At 46.6% G+C, this 22,851-nt stretch overlaps 2 protein-coding genes across 2 annotated transcripts in view; one reads left to right on the top strand and one right to left on the bottom strand.

Moving 5' to 3' along the window:
- Positions 1-359: 359 nt before the first annotated feature.
- Positions 360-17,270, bottom strand: AMER1 (APC membrane recruitment protein 1). The gene is made up of 2 exons (XM_084789904.1): positions 17,056-17,270; positions 360-3,824 (listed from the first exon to the last, which is right to left on the bottom strand). The coding sequence occupies exon 2, from the start codon at positions 3,731-3,733 to the stop codon at positions 395-397; it is 3,339 nt and encodes a 1,112-aa protein (XP_084646030.1). The 5' UTR covers positions 3,734-3,824; positions 17,056-17,270; the 3' UTR covers positions 360-394.
- A 177-nt stretch (positions 17,271-17,447) lies between these two features.
- The window catches only part of ZC3H12B (zinc finger CCCH-type containing 12B), a 372,224-nt gene continuing 366,820 nt past the window's right edge, over positions 17,448-22,851 (top strand). The window contains exons 1-2 of the mRNA XM_084789887.1: positions 17,448-18,111; positions 22,421-22,551. The gene's annotated coding sequence lies outside the window, so the exon portion shown is untranslated. The remainder of the gene's footprint in view (positions 18,112-22,420; positions 22,552-22,851) is intronic.

The raw sequence follows: 22,851 nt of genomic DNA, 5'->3' as shown, positions 1-22,851 counted from the left end.
AACTTCATATTGCTAGTAGCCAGCAAGCCTCCCATTTCTGGGTGAGAGTCAGTGCAAAAAATTGGTTGCTCATCAGTGGTTCATTAGTCAACAAGGGACCAGAGGAGAGGGGTTCAGCCTGTAATAAGGATGCATCCCAAGCCCTATATGGGTTAGAAAGAAACCCCAAAGCAAAAACTGGAGCACAGAAGCAGCAGCCTCCCTAGGCAGATGTACTGAGCTGAACCTGGCCAAAGATGGCAGGGGGATGTGGGAAAACAAAGTGAAAACCCAGAGGAGTTTATCTTGGCCAAAAGGATTTTCAAGTTAAACAGAATCCCCCCACCCCCACCCCTCTGCCCAACCCCTGACCCCCCCCATTCACATGCTCAGGTCTCCACTCTGGAATTGATGACTACTTGGCTAGGTTTCCACTCATGGCAGTGGAAGAGTAGCTGGTAGAGAGAGAGGCACACTGCTCGCCCCTCTCCTTTGATAGGTCATGGTTGGAAGCTCTGTAGTGACTGGGTTGAAGCTGAAGGGGTTCAGGCCGTACCCTGGGCAGCTGAGGGATACCATGGGTTATGCCTACAGGCTTGGCTTGAGACACAGAATTGGCTCCAGAGACGGAGGAGCAACTGGGCTCATCTACAGGCAGCAGTACATCTCGAGGCCTGGCCCTCCCACTCTGGGAGGCCTGTGATTGAAGGTTATAGCAAGGACCCATGGGCAGGGGTAAGTGGGAAGGTCGAGCTAGGTGAGACAGAGTGTCTCCAGGTACTCTTGGGAGCCCTGGCGCTGACACTGACATGGCTACAGGAGGTACGCAACAGGTTGCCTGCCCATATGAAGACTGATTAAAAGGCTCATCTAGCTGACTGGGGGTTATCCAAGCAGGACCTGGCTCCAATGGAAGAGGACAGTGAGCCCAGCTAGGCCAGTCATAAGCCCCTGGAGGTTCAGTGTAGAGAGACAAGGGACTGTCTCGGCCCCATTCTCCTTCCTCTTCTTCACCTTCTTCATCAGAATCTTCCTGGTGGGCCTGCAGCTCATCAGACTCCAAGTAACCCTGGGCTAGGTTAGAACTGGAGAGCTCCATCTCCAGGGTCTCTGCATTGTCAAGGGACCGGCTTCTCCTGTTGAGTGCCATTGCAGCGGGTGGAGGTCGAGGGTGTATGCCAGGGAGCCCCAAGTACCGAGGGAGGCTGCTAACACCCCAGGGCAGGCCTTGGTAGAATCGACTGTGATAGTTGTTGAAGGCGTGTTTGTGGTAGTAACCCAGCTCAAAAGCTTCCAAGGAGGCTGTAAGGTCTTCATCGGTGTGGAACTCAGGGTTCTCTTCACACTTGCCTTCCCCATCCCGTTCCACATCAGCAATGTCAAAGGTAACCATGGGGGGCAGCTCAGGGAGGTTTTGAGTGAAGGACGAGTCAGAATCAGAGCTACAGGACATGCTAGAGAAAAGGTTTCCATTGCTGGTAAACTCTACTAGGGCCTGGGAGAAACTCACAGTGGCATTCCCTTCCTTCTCATCTTCTTCTTCCTCCGGCTCCTCAGGGGGTGAGTAACTAGGATAGGCTCTCCTGGGGGAGCCTCCAAAATTTGCTTCTTTCATATCTGGCTCGAACATGGCATCACTCTGAAAGAGCTGCATCAAGCAAGTACTTTGATCTTTTTTGGAGCAAGTCCCCTCAAAACGCTTCTCCAGAGGACGGAAATCCCGCCAGTCTGGTTCACTGCTAGAAGTAGCAGGGAAAGCAGAAGTGGTTCCCCGGTTGGAAGTCTGAGAAGCTCCTGATGTCCCTGCCACCAGACCCATCACTGATGGACCTAATGGCCTCATCTGATACTCCACGACGGGCTTCTCTTGCCGGACCTGGGTCTCACGGACCCGGCCCTCTTGAGCATGAACTTCTCGGGCCTGGGCTTCTCGGGCTCGGACATCTCTGCCATAAGCTTCCCGAGTGTGGGTGTCTCGAGCATAAGCCTCCCTGGCATGAGCCTCTCTAGCACATGCCTCTTGAGCCTCCAGCTGTTCTCGGCGAAGCTCCCAGTACAGTAACTGCTTCTGGATGGTCACTAGCCGTTCTTCCTCAGTTTCCATTGCCCCAGGTGGCCGAGAAGAAAAGGGCTCAAAGTTCAAGAAAGGACCAAACATTTCAGAGTTGCCACCATGGAGGTCATAAAGGCAGTCATCCGCAGGTGGGGAGTTCTCAAGACTGTCGCCTGGCTCATAGAACTCATACAGGGCATCACCACTGTAGCTGTCTCTGGGTAGGCAGTCCCTGTGGACAAGGCCCAGGGCCTCACCTGAATCATCCTCAAATCCTGGTGTTGTAGAGTCATAATAACCTTCATCACTATTGGGAGCAGACTCTTGCTGGTCACTCTGAGGAGTCAAAAGTTCTCCAGGGCCTAGGTTAGGATAAGAGCGAGCTGGGTCAAGGAGCACATAGCCCTGGTGGCTGGGGGATGTAACAGTATGGTAGCCGAGGTTCAGATTGGATCTTGGGTATATCTGGGCACTTGCCCACAGATACTCTAAATCATCATCTTCCTCCCCCTCCTTGGCCTCCTCTTCCTCATCCTCTAATTCGACCTCTTCATCCTCTTCTTCCTCATTGTCATCATCATCTGGTAAGGCCATCTCCTCCCCACCTCCTTGATAGGTCACCAAGCAGGAACTCCGCTTGGTCCCATCTCGGTTGGCTCTCTGGCCACCAGAGGCCATGCTATCTGTCATGCTGTCCATGTCCTGTTCTGCTATAATGTCACCACAACCTGTCAGTGAGTCAAAGCTTTTTAGGGATGTGACATCACCAAAAAGAAGGCTTAGCTGATCCCCAGCAGGGCCATTGGGTGGGTTTACCTCTCCTGTCACTTTTTCTTCTGTCTCTGAAGGGAGAGTTTCCTCCAGATTACTAGCTTCAGGAACAGGCTTGGGCTGCATGGACTCTGAGGCACAGGTCCTTTTGAGTTTTTCTGGATTTTTACAAGCTGTCTTCTCAGAAGTTGGTGAAAAATGTTCTAGTGCTGGAGACATTTTTGGTCCAGACCCATCCTGAGGTTTGGCACTTTCCTTTCTAGCACCTGGGAATATCTCCTCACAGCTGGGGAGAGAAGTTGAACTCACGTTCTCCTGAGACCTGGTTCTGGCCCCCTCAAGTTCCTTGGCCCCTGGCCCACTCTGATCAGCCCCAGAAACCTTGCTCTTCCGGTGACGGCGGATACTGCTAAAAAAGCCTTTCAGGCCTTTCTTCGGCTTGTGCACAGAGGGTACCTTCTCAGCTACAGCTTTCTCTGTGGCTTCAGCCACGGATGTCTTATGCCTAGAGCCTATCTCCAAAGCTCCATGGGCACTCTGGGAGCTAGGAAATTGAGAAGGGGACTTAGACAAAGGTGTAGAGAGGCCTGCTTCTTCAATGACAACATCTTCGGGGCCATGAGATGCTTCACTCAGACCATCGTGAGTCTTACTCTTGTTTAGACCCTTCTTAGAGCTGCCTTTCCCAGAACCTTTGCTTCGACCTCCCCCAAAGAAACTAGGCAGAGTACAGATTCCCTTCTTGCCACCAAAGAGTTTCATGGCAGTTTTCTTCAGCCTACCTGGGCCTGATAAGGGTGGCTCTGATGTTAGTCCTTCGGTTGTCTCAGTTGGCTTATTCTTGGCTCCCTTTTCGGCTTCCTGGTCTTGGGTATCCCCAGAGGCTGATGCCCCCTTGATTTGAACAGCTTCATCCTTTTGCGTCTCCATGATGATGAAGGCAAGTGTTCAGCTGGAAATGCCACCTTTGCAGTCCAAGTACAGTTACAACATGATCAATCAGGAAGCATGACAGTGGGATCTGAGGGAGAGAAGAGGGACAAAGACAGAGACAGATAATGGTAAGCAAGTACACAGGCTGCGTTGGTTTTTATGGGTGATTACTGTTTCCGGATTGAAAAGAATCAGAGAGAAAATAAGGAAACAATGGTAAAACTTTAATCTACTCTGTAGGCTTGGTTTGTTGCTTGAGCTTCTTCTGGGCCCCAGGGTAGTAAAATTCTTACACTGAGCAGCAGGGAGCTATCATTAGCTTCGCCCTGCTAGTCTACTCCCTTTAGGCTGCTGGAAATACAGGAGAGGATTTGACAGAGGCAATTACAGGTGTGCAAAAACCCAACTGTGCTATTGTCTATGAGGAAGCTTATCGAGTTGGGGTCAGAAAAGGAATAGAGAGGTTGCTTCTAGTATCACTGAAGTTTTGAAAATTATGTGGCGAAGGTGCTCCCTGAGCCTTCACTGGGTTCTACTGGATCCAGGCCTCAGTTGAACATTACCTTGTACTATCACCAACAGTTTTCTCAGGGCTAGGAAGAGAAGCATATCTACAGCTTCATCTTCTGCCCACAGGTTTTCTTAGCTGCCCTTTGGACAATGGCCAAACTTCAGAACACCAGAGAAGGAACAACAGTGAGTTAAAGATCAGGGTTGAAATCTAGGACCTGAAAAATGACATGGTAACCACAGGAAAAATATCCTCTGGCCTTCAGTATCCTCGTTCAAGAAGCCTTCCAACATCTGCCTATGTACATAAATCCCTAGTAGAGACTATATGACTGTTTGGTCTAGGTCAGAACCTCTATTGACTTTCCTTGGCAAGTGGAACCACCAGATTCTACTGTAGAACACAAGGCAAACATTTTTTTCTGCTTTCTTCCTTTCAATATCTTCGTCCCCATCTGGCTTGCTATCTTGGAAGGGAACGTGAAAACACTTAACTCTACATGATTCATGCTCCTAGCTTAAGAGGTATTTAAATACATGAACTTGGTGTAAGCTGCACCATTCTGGTGAAGGCTGCCTAATCCAAATGCCAATAGAATTGGAATGAAAAAGAAGAATTAACACCTTCTACACCAACACACCTCATCATTTTCCTGGTACTTGACAAGTCTGGTATATTGCAGTGACAGTAAACATCTGGCAGCTAAATCACTGATTAGCCTGTGGCAATCCAGCAATTCCCTCCTTAGGAAGCCCTTTCCTTCCCTGAACCTTCTTTGTAGATCTGGGTTGGCAAAGGGAGACACAACGGCTGTTGGGATTCAAAGTGCAAGATGCTAGAAGCAGGATGAGAAGGGAGAAAGTGAGGCTGCAATGGTCCCAGGAATAGCTGGCGAGAACACTGGTCCAGTGATTGCATACCACATTAATTAGATTCACACAGTTCTCTGCAGTAGAATATTGTAGGCCAGCACTGGAGCTGAAGAGAAACTAACAACTATACTTTAGCTTGTGATTTCATTAGACAAACCCCTCCTAGTACCTAGGTTCCTATCTTCCAAACAGTTCAATGCCCAGTACCTCACTTAGTTTGATACACTCAAATCATCAGAATAACCCAACTTCCATTAAGAGCTCTTTGCTAAACAACCAGGGTCAGATGATGTCCGGTTGTGGAGATAAGAGAGGAGCTCACCTGAATTTCTCAGTGCAGAGATTTGAACTGCTCTTTTCTCAGTTGCATTTCCCTTGACATTACACTCTACAAACTCAGCTCTGGAACAAACAGCCAGTACCGTCACCACTAAGCACACAACCACCTAGAATTCTATGCCTCCTGGTATAATGAGAATATGGGTCCATCGTGTATTTGAATTCCTTACTTTTCATAGTATTAATCTGCTCACCTCAGCCTTGAAATTACTAACAGGATTGTCATTATGACATTGGGGATGGAGGTGGCAGCAGTGAGGTGATACGTGAAATTGTATTTCCTGGTGTGGAATTTGTAAAATAAATCTCTCTGAACATTCAGTAAGTGACAGACACTAAACTCAGTTCATCAGGCCATGCCTAGAAGAGGAATCCCCAGGCCTAGCTTCAGAGAGCTTACAGGATAGTAGGGAGAGAATCTTATCTACAAAAGTTTGAACATGTAGCATAACGCAGGCCCTTAAAGAAAAGCCCCTGTTATTTCTTTTTGTTTGTTTGTTTGTTTGCTTGTTTTTGTTTTCTGAGACATAGTCCTGACTCTCCTGGAGTTCACCATGCAGACCAGGATGGCCTAAAATTCTCAGAGATTCTCCTGCCTCTGACTCTGAGTGCTGAGATTGAAGATGCCCTGTTATTTCCAACTAAGTAATAGAGAGCTAGTCTTTATACTTTGTTAATGAGCATCTGGACAAAATTAAAAGGTAAAACATACTCTCTGGGCTCAAAAAAGCTCAAAAAAGCTTCATTGTCCAAAAACCCATGGCTGTGGACACCATAGACCCTAGGTGAGAATCTACTATTATTATTTCATTAAATGGACTTAATACCAAACTGCTTTCTAAATACTTTATATTCACACATCAGTGCAGCTCTCAGCCCTCATCAGAGCTTCTTTTTACAGTAGACTGTGACTAATACAGAGACTCGTACCTGATCAATATGCAGCTAATGAGATGCTGTGGAGAACTCATCCCTGTTTGTAAACTATCACATCTCCTACTCCCAAACTCAGAGATCATCAAGGAAGAGGTGGCAAAAATACTGTAAAAATTAGAAGTAGTGGAAGGATATGGCAAAATGTTTGCTGGGTATGATAAATCTGCTGTAGGCATGAACTCTCAGGAGATGTGACTGCATGTACAAGACCTGTACAAGATCAAGCCAACCTAAATGTCAGCGTGGACTGGTGAAGAACTGAAGCACTTTCTTCCCTACTTGAAGAGCTACTGGAAGGTGATGATGGCTGCTGCGGAAGAGAACATCAGTTTTCTTCAGAGGTGTGGTCCCTAGTATGTCACTGAGGCTCTAGTGGAAAGCCCTATATCCACACACATAGGGCAGTGCTAGTTGGACTCACTGGGATAGAACGCAACGCAGAGGGCATAAAACTAAAGAAGAGATAGAAGAGGGGTTCAGGAGGAGGAGAGAAGAATGATAGATGAGTATTATCAAAATACATTTTACACATGTATGAGAGTCTCAAAGAACAGATAGGTAGGTAGGTAGGTAGGTAGGTAGTCAGGCAGACAGACGAACAGACAAACAGGCAGATACAGTGATACACAGATAGACAGGGAAAAAAGGAAAGTAAGTAAAGACACTTTGAGAAGGAAAAAGCATTCAGCCTGGACTTTGTCAAACAGTGGGCAATGGACATGGCAGTGATCTAGATGGGGTATGCGTTCTCATCAGTCAAAAGGGGGCTCATTCTGGTGAAATCAAATAGTTTCTGGCAATGAGGATTTGGTGGAGAGAAGCTATAAAGTTGATGCCCTTGCTGGAGGACAGCCTCTCTGGACCTTGCCAGAGTGCTATATGGGGGGTAGAGGCCAACTCATCACCACGTTCTATATCAGTGGTTCTCAACCTTCTTAATGCTAGGACCTTTTAGTACAGTTTATGTTGTGGTGACCACCAACCATAAAATTATTTTGTTGCTATTTCATAACTAATTTTGCTGCTGCTATGAATCACAGTGTATCTGTGTTTCTCAATGGTCTTAAGCGACCGACCCCTGTGAAAGGTCATTTGACCCTCAAAGGGGGATTGCGACCTACAAGTTGAGACCACTGCTCTACATTATCACTTTGCTTTCAGAGGCTTTGGGCCACAGTACTAGAATCCAAAGCACACCAGCCCCCTCATCTGTCAGGAGACACTGATCAGGCCCAGGGAGCAGGAGAATGTCTGTGCACCATTACTTGGTGGTGCTGTTTGGGGAGGTTTAGGGGGTGTGGCCTTGCGGGAGGAAATGTGCTACTGGAGGTGGGCTCTGACAGTTTCTTCTCTCTGCTTTGTATGTGAAGTTCAAGATATGACCTCCTAGCTTCCTGATATTAGCATGCCTGCTGCCTGCTACCTATGCTATCCTCATCATTATGTATTCTAAACTTCTGGAGCCACCACCTATAAAGGAAACTCTTCTATCAGTTGCCTTGGTCATAGTGTTTTATCACAGCAACAGAGAAGGAACTATGTCAGAAATTGGTCCTGGAGTGGGCTTGTGCTAGTAGGAACCTGAGCATGCTATTGTTTTTGTTTGTAGATGGGAAAGATTTTACACCTTTGGATTAGAAACCCAGTTGAATGCTCTAAGCTGAGCCTGGAAGGCAGTGCTGAATTCAAAGTAGACTCTAGAAGCTTGGCTCAAGAGGTTTCAGAGGGAAGCAAAGACTTTAACAGCAACTAGGCTAGAGGAGACTTTTTATGTTATTTGGACAAAGAATCTGGCTGCATTCTGCCTTTGCCACTAGAACTTGCCTGAGACTAAATTAAAGAGTAATGTACTAATTTTTTTGATGGAGGAAATTTCAAGGTAGAATAATATTGCAGCTCTGCTGTGGTTATTAAGTAGTGAGTGTTATGAAGGTGTACAATGAAAAATAACAAGTGGGGCAGAAGGAAATATAAAATGTGTAGTTTGAAGAAAAAACAAATCACCAGGCAACTTAATGCTTCAGCCAAGGCTTCAAATGTCTTAGACTATGGGATATATCTCATTTTCCCTAGGACACAGATTCTATTACCCCACTGTAGAGCTCCTTTTTAGCCAGACCCAGGTTATTTTTGCTAAGCAAGGATCACTCTCGAAACTATGTCATAATTTATTATCTCTCTCTTGCTTTTTCCCTACCAAACCATGGCCCCCCAAACCACTCACAGGATCTTTGCCTGTGTTCCACAGAACACCTTGAAGGAGTGCACTAGGAGTAGTATATAGCTTAAAGATCTCGAATCTGGTCTTACTTCTTATTAATCTACCACCGTTCCTAAATTGTCCTTCTAAAACAGGCTATTCCGCCTTGACCTAGGATAAGAAGAAATCTTTCAGGAGGGTGAAGTGGGGCCCAAAACAAAAGGAACAACAAAGGACAAATTCTGAAACTCCCTTAAGGCTGGTATTGGCTTCCCATGGGGCCCTTGCCAAGAAAGTAGTCTTGCCAAATGCAGAGCTCCTCACCACTTAGATTTTTCAGCCAGTGTGCCTGGATGTTTTTCAGATGGGCTGTAGGGGACCCACCAAGATACTTGGTGCTTCTAGATAGAGGCTACTAGGCTAATACTAGCTGGCCTGTACTAGACAGAGGGCACTGGGGCTGTAGCAGAGAACAGGCTATGGTAGAAAATGATGGAATCCCTCAAGATCCAAGAACTGACCTCAGCCCATTGTGGGACAAGTAAAAGCTGGCCCCTATAAAAGGAAAGTATGACTTTCTTTTCCTCTCCACTCAAAACCCAAGTCAAAGAACAGCCATAGTCCCACCTGAAACCCTTATCTTGAGGAAGAAACAGCTTCAGGCCAACCTTTACAGTTTCTGTTCTTAGTTTAGCTTCAGGCGATGATCTCAGCCAACTTAGGAAAGGCTGGGCTCAGGGAAGAAACAAGGGAATAGCTTCAGAGGCATGGCCTTCACCCATTATAGTTTCCAGATGTGTTCTAGCAGTCTTTGTGAAGACAAGCCCACTCCTAATTTACCCAGTCTCTCAGTATATTGGTGGAGGGAGGGTGATGAGGATGTGAGAGTGGTGAGGGTCATCCCTCTAGGAAGCCAGACAGTTCTTTTCTGGAATTAGCTATGCCACCCTAGGAAAACCTCTGCAAGTCATCCAACTTGTCTGACCCTCAATTTCCTGAATTTTAAAATGGGGTTTGTGGGACTCTGCTGGATAATGCTGAAGTCTATGAAGGTGGACTCCCTTTTCTCAGCGGGGTTCCCACTCCACTTGATATGGTAATCCCAGATTTTGTAAGGAGTGTCAAAAGCCCTAAAGGAAGATTATAGGCCTGACCCCTTCCTGATAAGGAACTTGTACAAGCACAGGGAATTCCTGCAAGTACCCCACCCTATGCTGAGAAGCTCCTAGCCTCCAGAAAATGATCTCTAATTGTACCTAAAAGTGATTCCTTCACCCATAGGATAATTAAGTATTGTGTTTTCCTTCTTCTGATAGGAGCCTGTGTTACTGCATGTAAATGAGGTACTGTACCAATACATGTAGATTAAGTATCCTGGCACCACTAACCCTAGCAAATCAGACACATTCACCCTTAAAACCCCTCCCCACCGCCCACGTTTTATACATAAAGGATGGCTGGTGTGCTCAGGGTGGGGGATGATCGCATGCTCGCCAATCCCCCACCATGAGCATCTGAGACCCCATTTATTCCTGGGGGAAGCTGCTGCTGAATGCCCCAGGCTTGACTGCTGACTAAGGTGGTCAGGGAAGCTATAGCAGAGCTGCCTTGGCAGCCCTTCCACCACCATTGGCTCTGTACTGACCACCAGTGACGCATCCCTCAGGCCTGCATCACACAAGACTGCCTCCCAGCAAGCAGGTTTCAGACTTCCACCTACTTCCTCTGCCATGCTTAGCACAGCAGTTAACACAAGGAGCTGTAACGCTTCTGGTATCATCACAGGCTTTTGGAGTCTCCACTGCCTTCTTATCTGCAATCTCATTGTAAAAGAGCTAAACTATATAAACACTCCATGGAAAACTCATTCCACCTCCCCCAGAGAGACCGGGAACATTGCCTAGTGCCTGGGCCATAAGCCTTACCCTGAGTATTCTAATCTGCCCCTGAAAAGAAACAGGACCTTGGGACCTTTGATCTTGAGGTCCTTCTGTTCTCATCTGGAAGCAAGCAGGGCCTAGATTTACCCACAAGTGGTAGGACCCAGGCCGCTCTGCCAGATGCTGAATGACAGGGATTATTGAGAATTCCTACTTATTGGGATTATTATAGGAAAAAAACCAATGCATGTAAAGTACGAAATAAAATGCATTTCACAGAAGCTCAAATGCTATGGAAAATTGCACTAATGTTTATCCCAACTATGTATGGTTGGATAATTTCTAGCAGTTGGGGTTGACTAGGGTGTTCTCCAAAGCTCTATGGGTATCTCGGAAACATTTTGAGCTTCTCCTAAATATAAATTTTGATGATTATGTAGTTATCCCCCAAGAAGCCTTACTTGCTCATTAGACCAACTATTAATGTTCACGGAGCTAACTACTCTAGATCATAGATCACCATTTTAAACTTAGCTACAAGCACCACCATAAACAGAAATGCAATTAATAGACATCCTTCTATCACTTAGGGTACCTACCAGTACACAAAGCATTCCCTATTCAACAGTCCCACTCTTTCTTCCCAGTAACCCATTAATCCCTGCTACTGGGGGATGATAAATCCTTGTAACAGAAAAGAAAATTGTGCCTAGACTTGGGGAAAGATTTGTCTAAGGTCTCTAATGGGATTATGACAAAACTTGAGTAGCTTCCAGGCCTCTTGAGTTTCAGTCCCATGCCACTCTGCTTCACTGTGCAGGGCCCCCAATTAAAGAATTAAGAGGGGTGTGAACATGATCAAAACACATCCATGAATATTTCAAAGAACCAGTAAAACATGTTTTTTTTTTTTTAAAAAAAGGGCCAGGAGAAACATGAAGGTTCCTTTCATACCTGTAAGAGCTATCATTTCCTTTCCCTAGTCCACTCTGTCCCAGCTCAGTTTAGCTTTTCCTGAAGGATTTCTTGTCTTCACTGGCTACTTACTGCTGTTTTGGCCTTACCTAGCACGTTACAAAAACAAAACAAAACAAAACAAAAAACTGATGACTTCAGAATCCAGGTGCTATCTATTCAGCTGGTGACTGCTTTCCTCGCCAACAATGCTATCACCACTACTTTACTACTTTCAAACTAACAGACATATCTTCTATTCTGTTTCCCTGGGAGATAAAATTGAAGTACCAAAAATGGCTCAAACAGAAAGCTGAAAAGGTGGACAATTTTGAAGCGTTTGAGCTACTTAAAGATAAGGATCTCTGCTATTATCTGGTACTCAAGTACATTACTGGAAGCCATAAACAGGACCTGAGATCAAAATGTTTGTAATGTGAAAGAAGGGCTCCTGCACTGGACCCTTCTAGAGGAACAGTAGAAGTGGTTGAAAGAGTCCCTCTCACCCACTCCTGCAGCACCCTTTCTGAATTTGCAGCTTTCTTGCTATGGGACACCCCCTTTCTAGAAAGAAACTCATCAACTCCAGGTGCAGCAGGAGTCCCATACCTGGCCCTTCTTTCCCTGCTGCGATGGCCTCAGCAGATCTAACTGCTGGGTTCACACACTCATCCTTACTTATTTCCTTCCGGCAGGCTTCAGTCTGTCCAGTTAGCTCTTTCACAAGGACTCCCCACTCCCCATCTCACCGTCACCGTATCTACCCTGGAGCCCGGGGCTTGGGATGCTGGTTCAGTTGTACTCTAATTCAGCTGGAATCTGGCAGCCTGAAACTGGAATGCCAGTCTCACCCTTTTCAGGCCAAATGGTTTGCAAAAGTATCTATCTCTCTGAGACATTAATGCCTTATCTGTGAAATGAAAAGAACTGTTTCTAACCTATCATGCAGGATTGTGGTTATGGATTAAGGAGAACATTGCAAAGGCAAACTGATCACTATGCATGGAGCAAAAACTACATGGTGGGCTCTTTTGATGTCAGGCCCCTTCTACGTGTTCCTCAGCTTCCACCCCCGAGTCCTCTGAAGATGACACAAGGCTTGTCGTCATACCCCTTTGTCTGCCCTTCAAACGTCTGCTTTTCCTGGGTGCCTAGTGAAAGTTTTCAGCCTTACTTCTCTGCCCTGCAGTCTCAGCTCCAAATATACAGGGATCTTACTCAGTTCAGAAGACAGGGTACCAAGACATAACCTCTCCCTAGAAATGAGCTTTCCTGGTGCTTTTCTTTTTCTGTTTGATTTTTGCATTGTTTTCTGGTGCTGGGGGAACAAACATAGTACCTTATATGTGCTAGGAAATTATTCTAATACTCAGCAATAGCCCACCCCCGAGGATCCTCCTGATGTTCCAGCTTTCTCTTAGGAGATCCTTAGTCAGCTCAAAATCAGGCCATGCTCTTTGAGATCCACTTACCTGCCCTTCCCTTTGAGTCTCATCAGAGAGACATATCCCCAAGGCAGGTACTATGTCTAGGTAGCCTCCCAGTGTGTCAGCACTAGTCAAGCAAAGGCAAGATCAGAGACAGCCTGTACCTGCTCCATCTATTCAGAAAGGCTATGAAATTCTTCCTATTGGGGCTCAAACTTTATCATCTAGTGTATCTGCCTGAACAGGATTTGTGCAGAAAAATGGATGAGCTACCACCAGGAGTTTCCCTTTTCAGTTTCAGGCGGCCTAACTGTGAGGGAGTCAGACAGCTGAGAAACAGAGTGAGGGATCAATGGCGAGGTGATAAAGACGGTGAATAGCCAACGCGGCTGGCTTCTTTCTCACTCTGCAGATCTGAGACAAAAGCCTGGTAGCTTAAAACAAAAGCCTTGTAGGCCCTTTCTCCTGCCAGAAGGCCCCCTGCTGATGGACTGGCTCAACAAGTTCAAGGTCAGATCAGGACCTGTTTACTCAACAGTTGTGGGTCAATCCACCATCTGGCCTTTCTTCCAACAGCCCAATCCTAAATTAGGAAAGGAAGACCCTTCAAGGAGACGAAGGGCTTGCTTCCTGAGTATCCCCCCCGGGTTTTGTGGACTGTCTTTCCCTCTGTCTGCTTGCTGTGTGTGTCTCTGGGTATGTGTCATCACCCGTAATAAAAGCATTTCTTTGCTGGGTGGTTCTGTCTGCTCCTGATTGCAATGTTCCAGAATTTCCCCAATGCTACCTGCATGTTCAAACTTTTTCACTGGCAGAGAAAACAAACCAGATCATGACTCCTAGACAGGAACAGCTCTACGAGTAAACTCATGAAACAGGAACAGCTCTACGAGTAAACTCATGAAACAATAAGCTTACTGCTGTTTTTCTCATTCCCTTATTTCTTCGGACCACCAAAGAGTAGGTATTTCTTTTAGACACAGTTTGCGTGCAAAGATGACAGTTCTTGAGGTACCAACTTTTCCCAAACACTTCCTTCCTCCTGACACTTCTAGCCCCCAGCATGCTGCAGGCCTTAATCTCTTGACTGAGGTGAAAAAAAAAAAAAGTCAAACAGGTGAGGGAGGGGTTTCCGCAATGCAGCTGCCCCATAAAGGCAGGCAGCCTTCTTCACTTTTGAGGAGTGGGAGGGTAGGAAGAGCGAGTAGCAGTTCACCAAATGTGCACTGAGTGGCGCCAGCTGGAGACCTTGGGGCACAGCATAAAGGCTACCACACAAGAGCAATAGCTTATCTTCAATTTGCTGTGTGACCTTAAGCATACCTTGCTTGCTTTCAAGGGCACATCTCCAACCATAAAAGTCTTAACTGCTAGTCCACACAAAGACCTGTGTAGCTGAGAGAAAGGGGACTTTTAAAAGGCCTGGAAGTATTCAGGCCCAGGTCTCCTTTCCCCTCTCCATGCCTGTGAAAGGCCTAAGGGAAGCTGACAGCGCGAAACTTCCTTCTGGAGATAACAGGCACTCAGCTCTATTTATAAGTTTAGAGGTGGCCTCTTATCTACCTGACTTGTAGGATGCTTTCAATTTCAAAGACCACATTTTAAAACCCATTCAAAACCTCCCAAAACTTTAATCCTAGCATTCAAAAAGCACTGGCCTAGGAAGCAAGTTCCACTGAGATCCTGTCTCAAAACAAAAACAAAACTCAAATTCCACAAAACAACTCCCCCCACAAAACAAAACAAAAGCCCTCCATTCTTATGGTGCGTAGACAAACACACAACCCACCCTAATCACTCCCTGTTCAATCACCTCCCCCTACAAAGATTAGATCATTATTCCAATGCTTGGTATTTGAGAATTCCTACCACTGGGTCCTAAACTCTTGTACCTCTGAGTTATGCCATCTCATCCTGCCCGCCAGCCACTCCCTCTCATTTCTAATTCTGTCTATTCTTCCTCTACCAAACTCCTGTACTTCCCAACTGCTTTACAAAAGACAGCCCCACTGCATATACACATCCCTCTACGGCAGTTTGCCTGTAGGCTCATGAATCAGCAACCAAAAGTATGCAGAGCCTCAGGGTCTGAGCAGTCCAGACCCTGAGGTTCTTAAACTGGGAACTGATCATGACTTTCTTCTTTAATGTAGTAGCAACTCAACCTCCCTTTCCACTCACATTCGGCATATTATATACCTATCCAAGCCTTGGGGCTCATTTCCTTAAGTTTCATGGAGTGGGACAAACAAAAGTTATGGCTACAAGTGTTTTCTAAAGTTCTACAAAGACAGCAAGTCCTTCTGAAACGTTCACTCATTATCTGTTTTATAATGCTAGGATCTGAGGGGGCTGTAGGTGAGGTCTAGCTTTTATTTACCAAGATGAGGGTTGTGAGAGAGAACCTAGCTAGCTATATAAAGGAAACAGCACAGTCAGGGAAACTTAACTGTACAGGAGTTCCAAGAAAGAGGTCCGGTCATTAAGCAGCAGCCTGATATGTCCCAAACAGAAAGTTGGTTGAGAACTTGGGCCTGAACAGAAGAGGATGTGGACAGGTGTAGGTTGAGAGTGTTTGAGTGTGGAAAAGATGGCTGTTGAATTGAAGCAAAAGCAGGAGAGAGCCAGACCAGGGATATAAAAATCCAGCTGCAAATAGAGGTTTGCGTTGAGATCTGGTCAATTAGGTAGGGGTGACAATAATGCAATCCTGCAATCCTGGCTGATATTTTCTAAAGGGTTCTATGCTAACTTTCCCAAGTGTGAGACTTATTTGCTGAGTCTCATTGTCCCACTCCAAAGATGTGCAGCCTGCAAAGTCCCTGAGTCAAATCCCCTCTCTTATTCTTCAGGAATGCCTGAGTGGTGCACAGAGTAGGGTACATGAGGGGTGCTGCACTTGAGGACAAGGGCTTTGTTGGAATCTCTGCTGGTAGGGCAGGAAGTCCAACAATGCAGTGTCCTGCCTGGGTCCTGTCCATACCAGTGCTGCTGAGGCAGGCAGGCGGGCCAGAGCCGCAGAAGACGTTTGTATGCAGACCCGTGTATCTAGACTTCTCTCAAGGCCAGAGCATCGAGGGGGAGGATGGTTCTGCTGTATTAGTGTCTGCTGTGGCCACTGCCTTCCCCACACCCAAGGCTCATTTGGCAAAAGCCCCTTCAAAGGGGAGCTCAGGAGAAGTCACGCCTTTGGGCGGTCACCAGTGTCAGGGGTGTCCGCAGTAGACAATGACAGCAGTCTGGCAGGCTGGGTATTTTAAGTAACTGAGAAGTTGTAGGATTTGTCTGCCTTACATACACCGTGTGTTCTTTACTACAATGATGCCCCCCCTCTAGCGCGGAAAACTGCCCCCCACAGACACAATATTATGCCTATTGCTATTTTAAACCGAAGGCTACAGAGAAAAAAGCGCCCTATGTCCTACAAGGGAAAAGAAGCGCGAAGGGGGGCGGGGGGCGGCAACAAAGCGGCCTTGCAGCTCTAACCCAAGGACCAGTAAGAGCTCCTGGTCCAGCCCGCCTGCAATGGGGGTGGGAGCCAAACAAGACTGGAGGCCCAGGAGGGGGTGCGGCTGGTTGGGACCACAGGACCAAGGTTCCAAGGCTAAGTGGGAAGTTCAGAAACCCAACTGTGCTCTCTTGAGGAGGAACAGACTGTGGATGTCTTAATCCACCCTAAAGCCAGTCTCAGTCTGGCTCTAAGCTAGCGCGCCAGCTTCCTCTGCAGAGGAGAGACATAGGAGATGCACCGCAGAGGGGAGGGGCCACAGCAAGGCCTCGCGGGTGAGCAGCACCGGCCTAACAGCTGTTCCAGCAAATGCACTACAAACAAAGCTAAGGAGTTCCGGGCCTGCAAATGCATTCTTGGGGTGCTAGCTAGCAGCGCCCCTCCCGGAACCACGCAACAGCACGTGTGGGCCCATCCCAACCTCCCATTACAAACTAGAGGCGTAGCCCAGGCTAGTCCGCCCGCCTTCCGGCCCTCCCACCCCACCCCCAGCCACAGTCGTTCATACCCTAAAGACTAACGGCCCTGGGCTTCTCGAGGGACAGTAGGCAAAGCGAGTTCCAAGAAAGAGCAGCGAGAGGACGGGGCTCCGACCAGCGAGGCCCTTGATGTCCTCCTCCAGGCGACCAGAGCAGAGCACGCGGGGATGCAGACCTACAGCAGGATGGCTCCTAGCTGTGCGCAATGCTTACCCTGCCAGGTCCAGCTCCCTGCGCGGTTATTGTCTACTGCGCTGCTTTGATCTGAGCTTGAGCCTCTGATGAGAACGCCGCCGCCACTGCTCCTGCCGCAGCCGCCACCTAGGCTACAGCATTCCCCTGCACCGACTACCCTCCTCCAGGCTCTGGGCAGCTCCCCCATACCCCCTTCACCCTGGACTCCACAGTTACAGGGTGGGACGTCCGTGATCTGATTGGCAGGCAAGCGGTCCAATTGCCAAGATAGGAAGGCATGCCCTGACCCGCCCACTGTTTTCCTTGGTGCTTCTCTCTTTAAATGCAAATAAGCCGGGCGTGGTATTGGCAAGGGGCGGAAAGGTTGCCGAACCCCGTGCTCGGGCTCCCCACTTCCGCTCCCACGCGGGGCGGGTTTCAGCGTGGCTACACACCCGACTCAAGGAGCTAGTCCCGCCCAGATGGGACTTGCCAGATTGTTGGAACTCGGTTTCGATTTTGCGCGCATTCCGATTTCCTTGGCCCTGTGCTTTGGCGCTACTGCTCCTAGGTTGCAACCAAGGAGTTTCTCCACGCAGTTCGGGACCAGCTGGGAGAAGTGGAGTAGACAAGTGGGGATCCTGGGATGGTGAGGCCTGCAGAACCCTTTGGCACTGAGGCTGGCCAATTATTAAGTGTAGCAGCAGGGCCTGGTGGCTAGTGTTCCCAGAGAAGAAATCACCTGTCTGGAAAGTGACCTGCCTCCTCTTCCCTTCCCCCAACAACACCTGCTCAGCCGCTGCAGTTTCCCAGCTTGCTCAAGGCACTGATGAAAGGCAAGGTTGAGGTCAATTCCCATCAGTCATCAAAGGGCCTGGTGCTGCCCAGGAAAAAAGGGCTGCTTCTCCTGGGTTACTTGGACTGCTAGCAACTGAGGCATATGCTCACTTTTCAGGGCAGCTTTCATTTTTCTCCTCTAGAAAGATAATTGTTTGTATAGTTTACTGTTTCTGTAGTTTGCCTCTCACCCAAATTCCGTACCTTCCAAAGAACATGGAATGAGCCTCAAGATCTCAAGAGCACTTTCCATCAATGGTGAGTCTGGTTCTGTGCAGACCCCTTTTCTGGAAAAATCCGAAAGAAGTTTTGTTTGAGCCCTAACCAGAGGTCGGATGGAGGAAGAGTGAGAGGAGGCCTGTCAGACCAGCCTTGCAGGCTACTGTGTCTGGAATGTGGCAGGGGGCCAGCTGAGCTTAGGCCTCTAACTAGCCTAAAGACGGTAAGTGCCATTAGTAACTGCCAGTGCCAGGTGAGCCAGAGCAACAAAGAATCCAGTTGTATAACCAGCTCTGGAATGTACAGAAACCCCAGCTTGAAAACTCCCTGTCAGTGTCTAAAAGGGAGGGGAAAGTGGATTGAGGTCAAAGAGCAGGGAAGGATTAGAGCACAATGACGGTAGCCCCTCCCCTCCCCTCCCCTCCCCTCCCCTCCCCTCCCCTCCCCTCCCCTCCCCTCCCCTCCCCTCCCCTCCCCTCCCCTCCCTTCCCCTCCCCCCTCCCCGCAGAGTTTCTGTTACTCTGCTGGATCCTGTCTACCTTATGAAGACCCAGATGCTGAACTAGTAAGATGTGGACTGCTGCCGCTGTCTGTGTGAAGCAAAGGAATTGACGTGACTGTTAAGAGCAGACCTCTACTTTTCTTTCTGCCTCAGACTTGCTGTGAGACTTTGGCCAACCTGGTCTCCGTTCTGAGACAATCGTTCCATTTTCACAAAGACAGAACAAGCTCTATCAATTCAACTCATGTTTTTCTATAATATTCCATGATGCTACATGACCTTCAATGACATTCTAGACATCTTCACCAAATAATTAGCCACTGGTGTAAATCAGAGTCCTAGTTCTGGGTCTCAATAAATGTTGAATGGCAAACTGCAGTTAATTCACTATATAACTTCATTGTATAAATCCTTTCCTGTAGTCTGGTTTGAATGGCTGGATTATAACATTTCCTTGGACCTCTGCTTTCCAGCTTTGCAAAGTCTTGATTCTCATTTACTGTGCCTGACAAGCCATATTTTTTTCAGCACCTCTGTCATACTCTGCTAACATGTGTCTCTATCACTCGAAACTTGCTCACATTTCACACAGATCCTTGATTTTTTTTTTAATTGGAAAAGATAATTTTAAGATCTGGAGTCCACGGAAACAAGACAGTCCTGGAGTGAAAACTTGTGCATAACAGGCAGGTTGTGGGCTAGAAAAAGCCCCGGGCAGTGCTGTGCTGCTCCCATCAGAGGAGATAGTTCTGCATGCCCATTTCTCAGTCTCAAAGAAATTGGACACACCAGTCACCTTTGGGAGTGATAAATATTAATCTGAGACCAGAAGAAATAGAACAAAAAAAAAAAAAAAGAAAGAAAGAAAGAAAGAAAAAAAGAAAAAGAAGAAGAAGAAAAGGCCAGAAAGCACTCTTTGAAATGCTGAGGATACCTTCAAATTGGAGCCTTGTTTATGGTCACAAGATTCCCAAGTCTTAGGAGAATACATGTACACCACAGAATGTACATACCAAGAAAGACCATAGGAAGGAATGGTATAGCTCTTCAACGGTATATCACTCCTTCCTCTGGAGTTAAAAAGAAAATGAAGCATGTGCATAAAAAATGCCTCCTCTCAAAAGAGGTCCTCTAAAGCGCCCATCTCGCATGGTGACCGGGGTGATCAGATCATTTAGTCAGGCCAGAAGGTGAGAGTGGGAAGCAGGGTTTCTCTCTTGTTTTAAGCTAGTTAGTTAGTTAGTTTGTTTGTTTTAATCTACAAAATGTTACACAGTATCTTCTAGCTCCAGTGAAAATCAATATCATATTCAGTTGATCTCTCTGAGAGGTGGTAGATGGGACTGACAGGAGGGGACAAAGGGGAAAGTGCAGTCTGGATGAGACTGGGAGAGAAGTGGGGGGAAGGGAAAGGGAGGGAGGGAGAGAGAGAGAGAGACTGACTGACCTATGAAGATGGCTGTGAATTGTGTAGTGGCAACACCATAAACACTTTGAAAGTCCTGCACGAACAAGTACAGTGCCCACAACTTTGCATTCCGTGGTTACCTCTTTTAGCCTAGGCCTGGTAGTCTATATTAGAAAGTTCCATAGTAATCTTTTCTTAGGGGACCTGTCTCAGAGGGACAGAAAGCTAAATCAGATATCTGGCAAAGGTGCGTTGAAGCAATACAGATGGTATGATTTTTTTTACAAATTGGCAAGGGACATTAGAACAATCTAGAAGATGGCCTTGATAATGAAGTCAAAATCAGAAAAGTAAAGGAAGGATTCCTCCCCAAAGTAAAAATGCCTGGAGCTGTAAGCTGGTACACTGGGTTGAGCAAGAGCAAAAATTGTGATTGGCTACATTTGTATTTGTAATAGGGGGGAGAAAGTAAGCTTAAAATTAGACTAGAAAAATAGATCTTCAGCCAAAATGTAAAAATGCATGACTAAATGGGAATACTCTTGACCAGTTAGCTAATTTCATCATTTTCCTGGAAGCAATAAAGTGCAGTGGCTGTACAGCAGATTCCATAAGCTGAGTTGCCAGCTTAAGCTGGCTAGTTTTATGCAACCGGACACAGGATAGTCATTGGAAGGGAGGGAATCTCAATTAAGAAATTGCCTCCAGAAGCTCTGGCTGTAAGCAAGCCTGTAGGGCCTTTTCTTAATTAATGATTGATTGGGGGAGGGCCCAGCCCATTGTGGGTGGTGCCATCCCTGGGCAGGTGGTTCTGGGTTCTATATGAAAGACTGCCCAAGCTATGGAGACCAAGACAGTAAGCAGCGCCCTCCATGGCTCCTCTGTATCGGCTCCTGCCCCCAGGTTCCTGCCCAGCTTCAGTTCCTGTACTGAACAATGACGTAAAAGCACGAGCCAAATGAATTCTTTCCTCCTTGAGTTCCTTTTGATCATGGTGTTTCATCCTAGCAATAGTAACTGTAACTAAGACAATCTCTATCACTTAGGGGCAGCACAGCTTATCTGGGCAGGTTAATCATCGCTCTGAGTCTTAGTGTCCCCTTCTACATTAATGACAATACCACCTATATATTGGCTATTTTTCTATTTACTGTTCACAAAAGAAAGATTTTATTTTGCCTCCTGGTTTGAGAGGGTATATCCCATCATATCGAAGAAGGCATGGCATCGAGAGTAGCTCATGGCTATAGTGGCAGGACTGTGGCAGATGTGCTAGTTGTATAATGCTAACCAGGAAGAAGAAAGTTTAGCCCAGAAATAGAGTCAGGCTAACTTCAACACTTGCTCCCAGCTGCCCAATTTCTCCAGCTAGGCCTCGCTTTCTAAAAGTTGTACACCCTCCCCAAATAGTTTCACAAGTTGGGGAGCAAGTGTATAAACATTTTAGGGGACATTTCACATTCATACTATAACTTCTGTATTAAATCCAAAGGCTAGCGGCCATCTTACAATGTAAAGTGTATTCAGTTCAATTTCAAAAGTCCTTATAGTCTGTGCAGCCCCAATGTTGTTAATGGAAGAAATAGCAGTATATCAAGGAAATGCTGGACCAGCTGCGAGCTTTAATCTCAGCTCTCAGAACACAGAGACCAGTGGCTCTTAGTGATTTCAAGGCCTGCCAGGCTTACACAGACCCTGTCAAAAATGAATAACATAAAAAATGAAAGAAGAAAAGAAATATTGGACTGAAGCAAGGCAGAAACCCTGCAGCACAAACACCAAGCAAGCCCTGCAGTTTTATATCCACATCCGGGGTTCATGATGATATCATCTGGGCTCCAAGTAGCTTTCTTCTTACAGCTCTGCCACCTGCCCGTGTATTACAGGCTCTTGTTTAGGCCAACTCCATTTAGTGCCTGCAGTTTTCCTTAGTATATATTCCATGTTGTTGGCACGTCAACATCCTGATGTTTCCATTGCAAGTTAGGCTTCATTTTCACACAGTCACACAATAGCCTCTTTTTGTCTTGTTTGTTTGTTTGTTTGTTTGTTTGTTTTATTGTAGGGGTGAAGTGTGTACCATGGCACAAATTGTGGCGGTCAGAGGATAACTTTGTGGAGTCACTTTTCTCCTTCCACCTTTATGGAAGTGGATTTAGAGATTAAAATTAGGTTGCCAGGATTGTGTGTTCAGCTCCTTTTACCCACTGAGTCATCTTGCTGGCATCCATACAATGGCTGCTAAGGAACTCTTCGCAGGGAATTTGACTCTGCCATACATTTGCTGGCCTTAGCAGTTTCTTTGAATCTTGGTGTAACCCTCCATGACCCTCTAACTTTTGCATTCCTTCTGTGTGCAAAATGAGCAATATGTGGGTAATGATGACAGTGTCTATTTTTAGAATGAGTTGTAATAGCCTACTCTCTTTTGGCCACAGATGCAGAGGCCTAAATGGGCCTTAATGGCTGAAGCTGGGAAAATAATTATCTAGAGGTGTGTCTCTTCGATAATTCCAAATCCAGTCAAGTTGACAGTGAAGAATAACTATCCCAGCCCTGGAATATGCAGGCGAGTGAGACATTATTCGTATTGTCTTAGTGCAGAGTCCATAGTTTTTCTTCATGTGCACTAACAGTTACTACCCCTTTGTCTCTATCTGCAGCTACTTTTTGTTCACAGCTTTGTAATAGCTCACACTCATTTCTAACACTCCTATCCTTGCCAACTGCACATTTTTCATATACTTTGGCTCCACATTCTGTTCTCTGTCACTGTAAATCTTGCTGTTTGGCTAAGAGCAATGAGGAGTAACCTGAATGCTATGCTGTACTGAAAATTTCTCCAAACAGCTTAATCCATTACTCTTAA

Source organism: Acomys minous (genome assembly GCF_964271855.1).
Source record: "Acomys minous genome assembly, chromosome: 7".
Taxonomy (NCBI): Eukaryota; Metazoa; Chordata; class Mammalia; order Rodentia; family Muridae; genus Acomys; species Acomys minous.
Note: the sequence above shows the minus strand (reverse complement) of the source record. Positions and strands in the feature narration are given on the sequence as shown.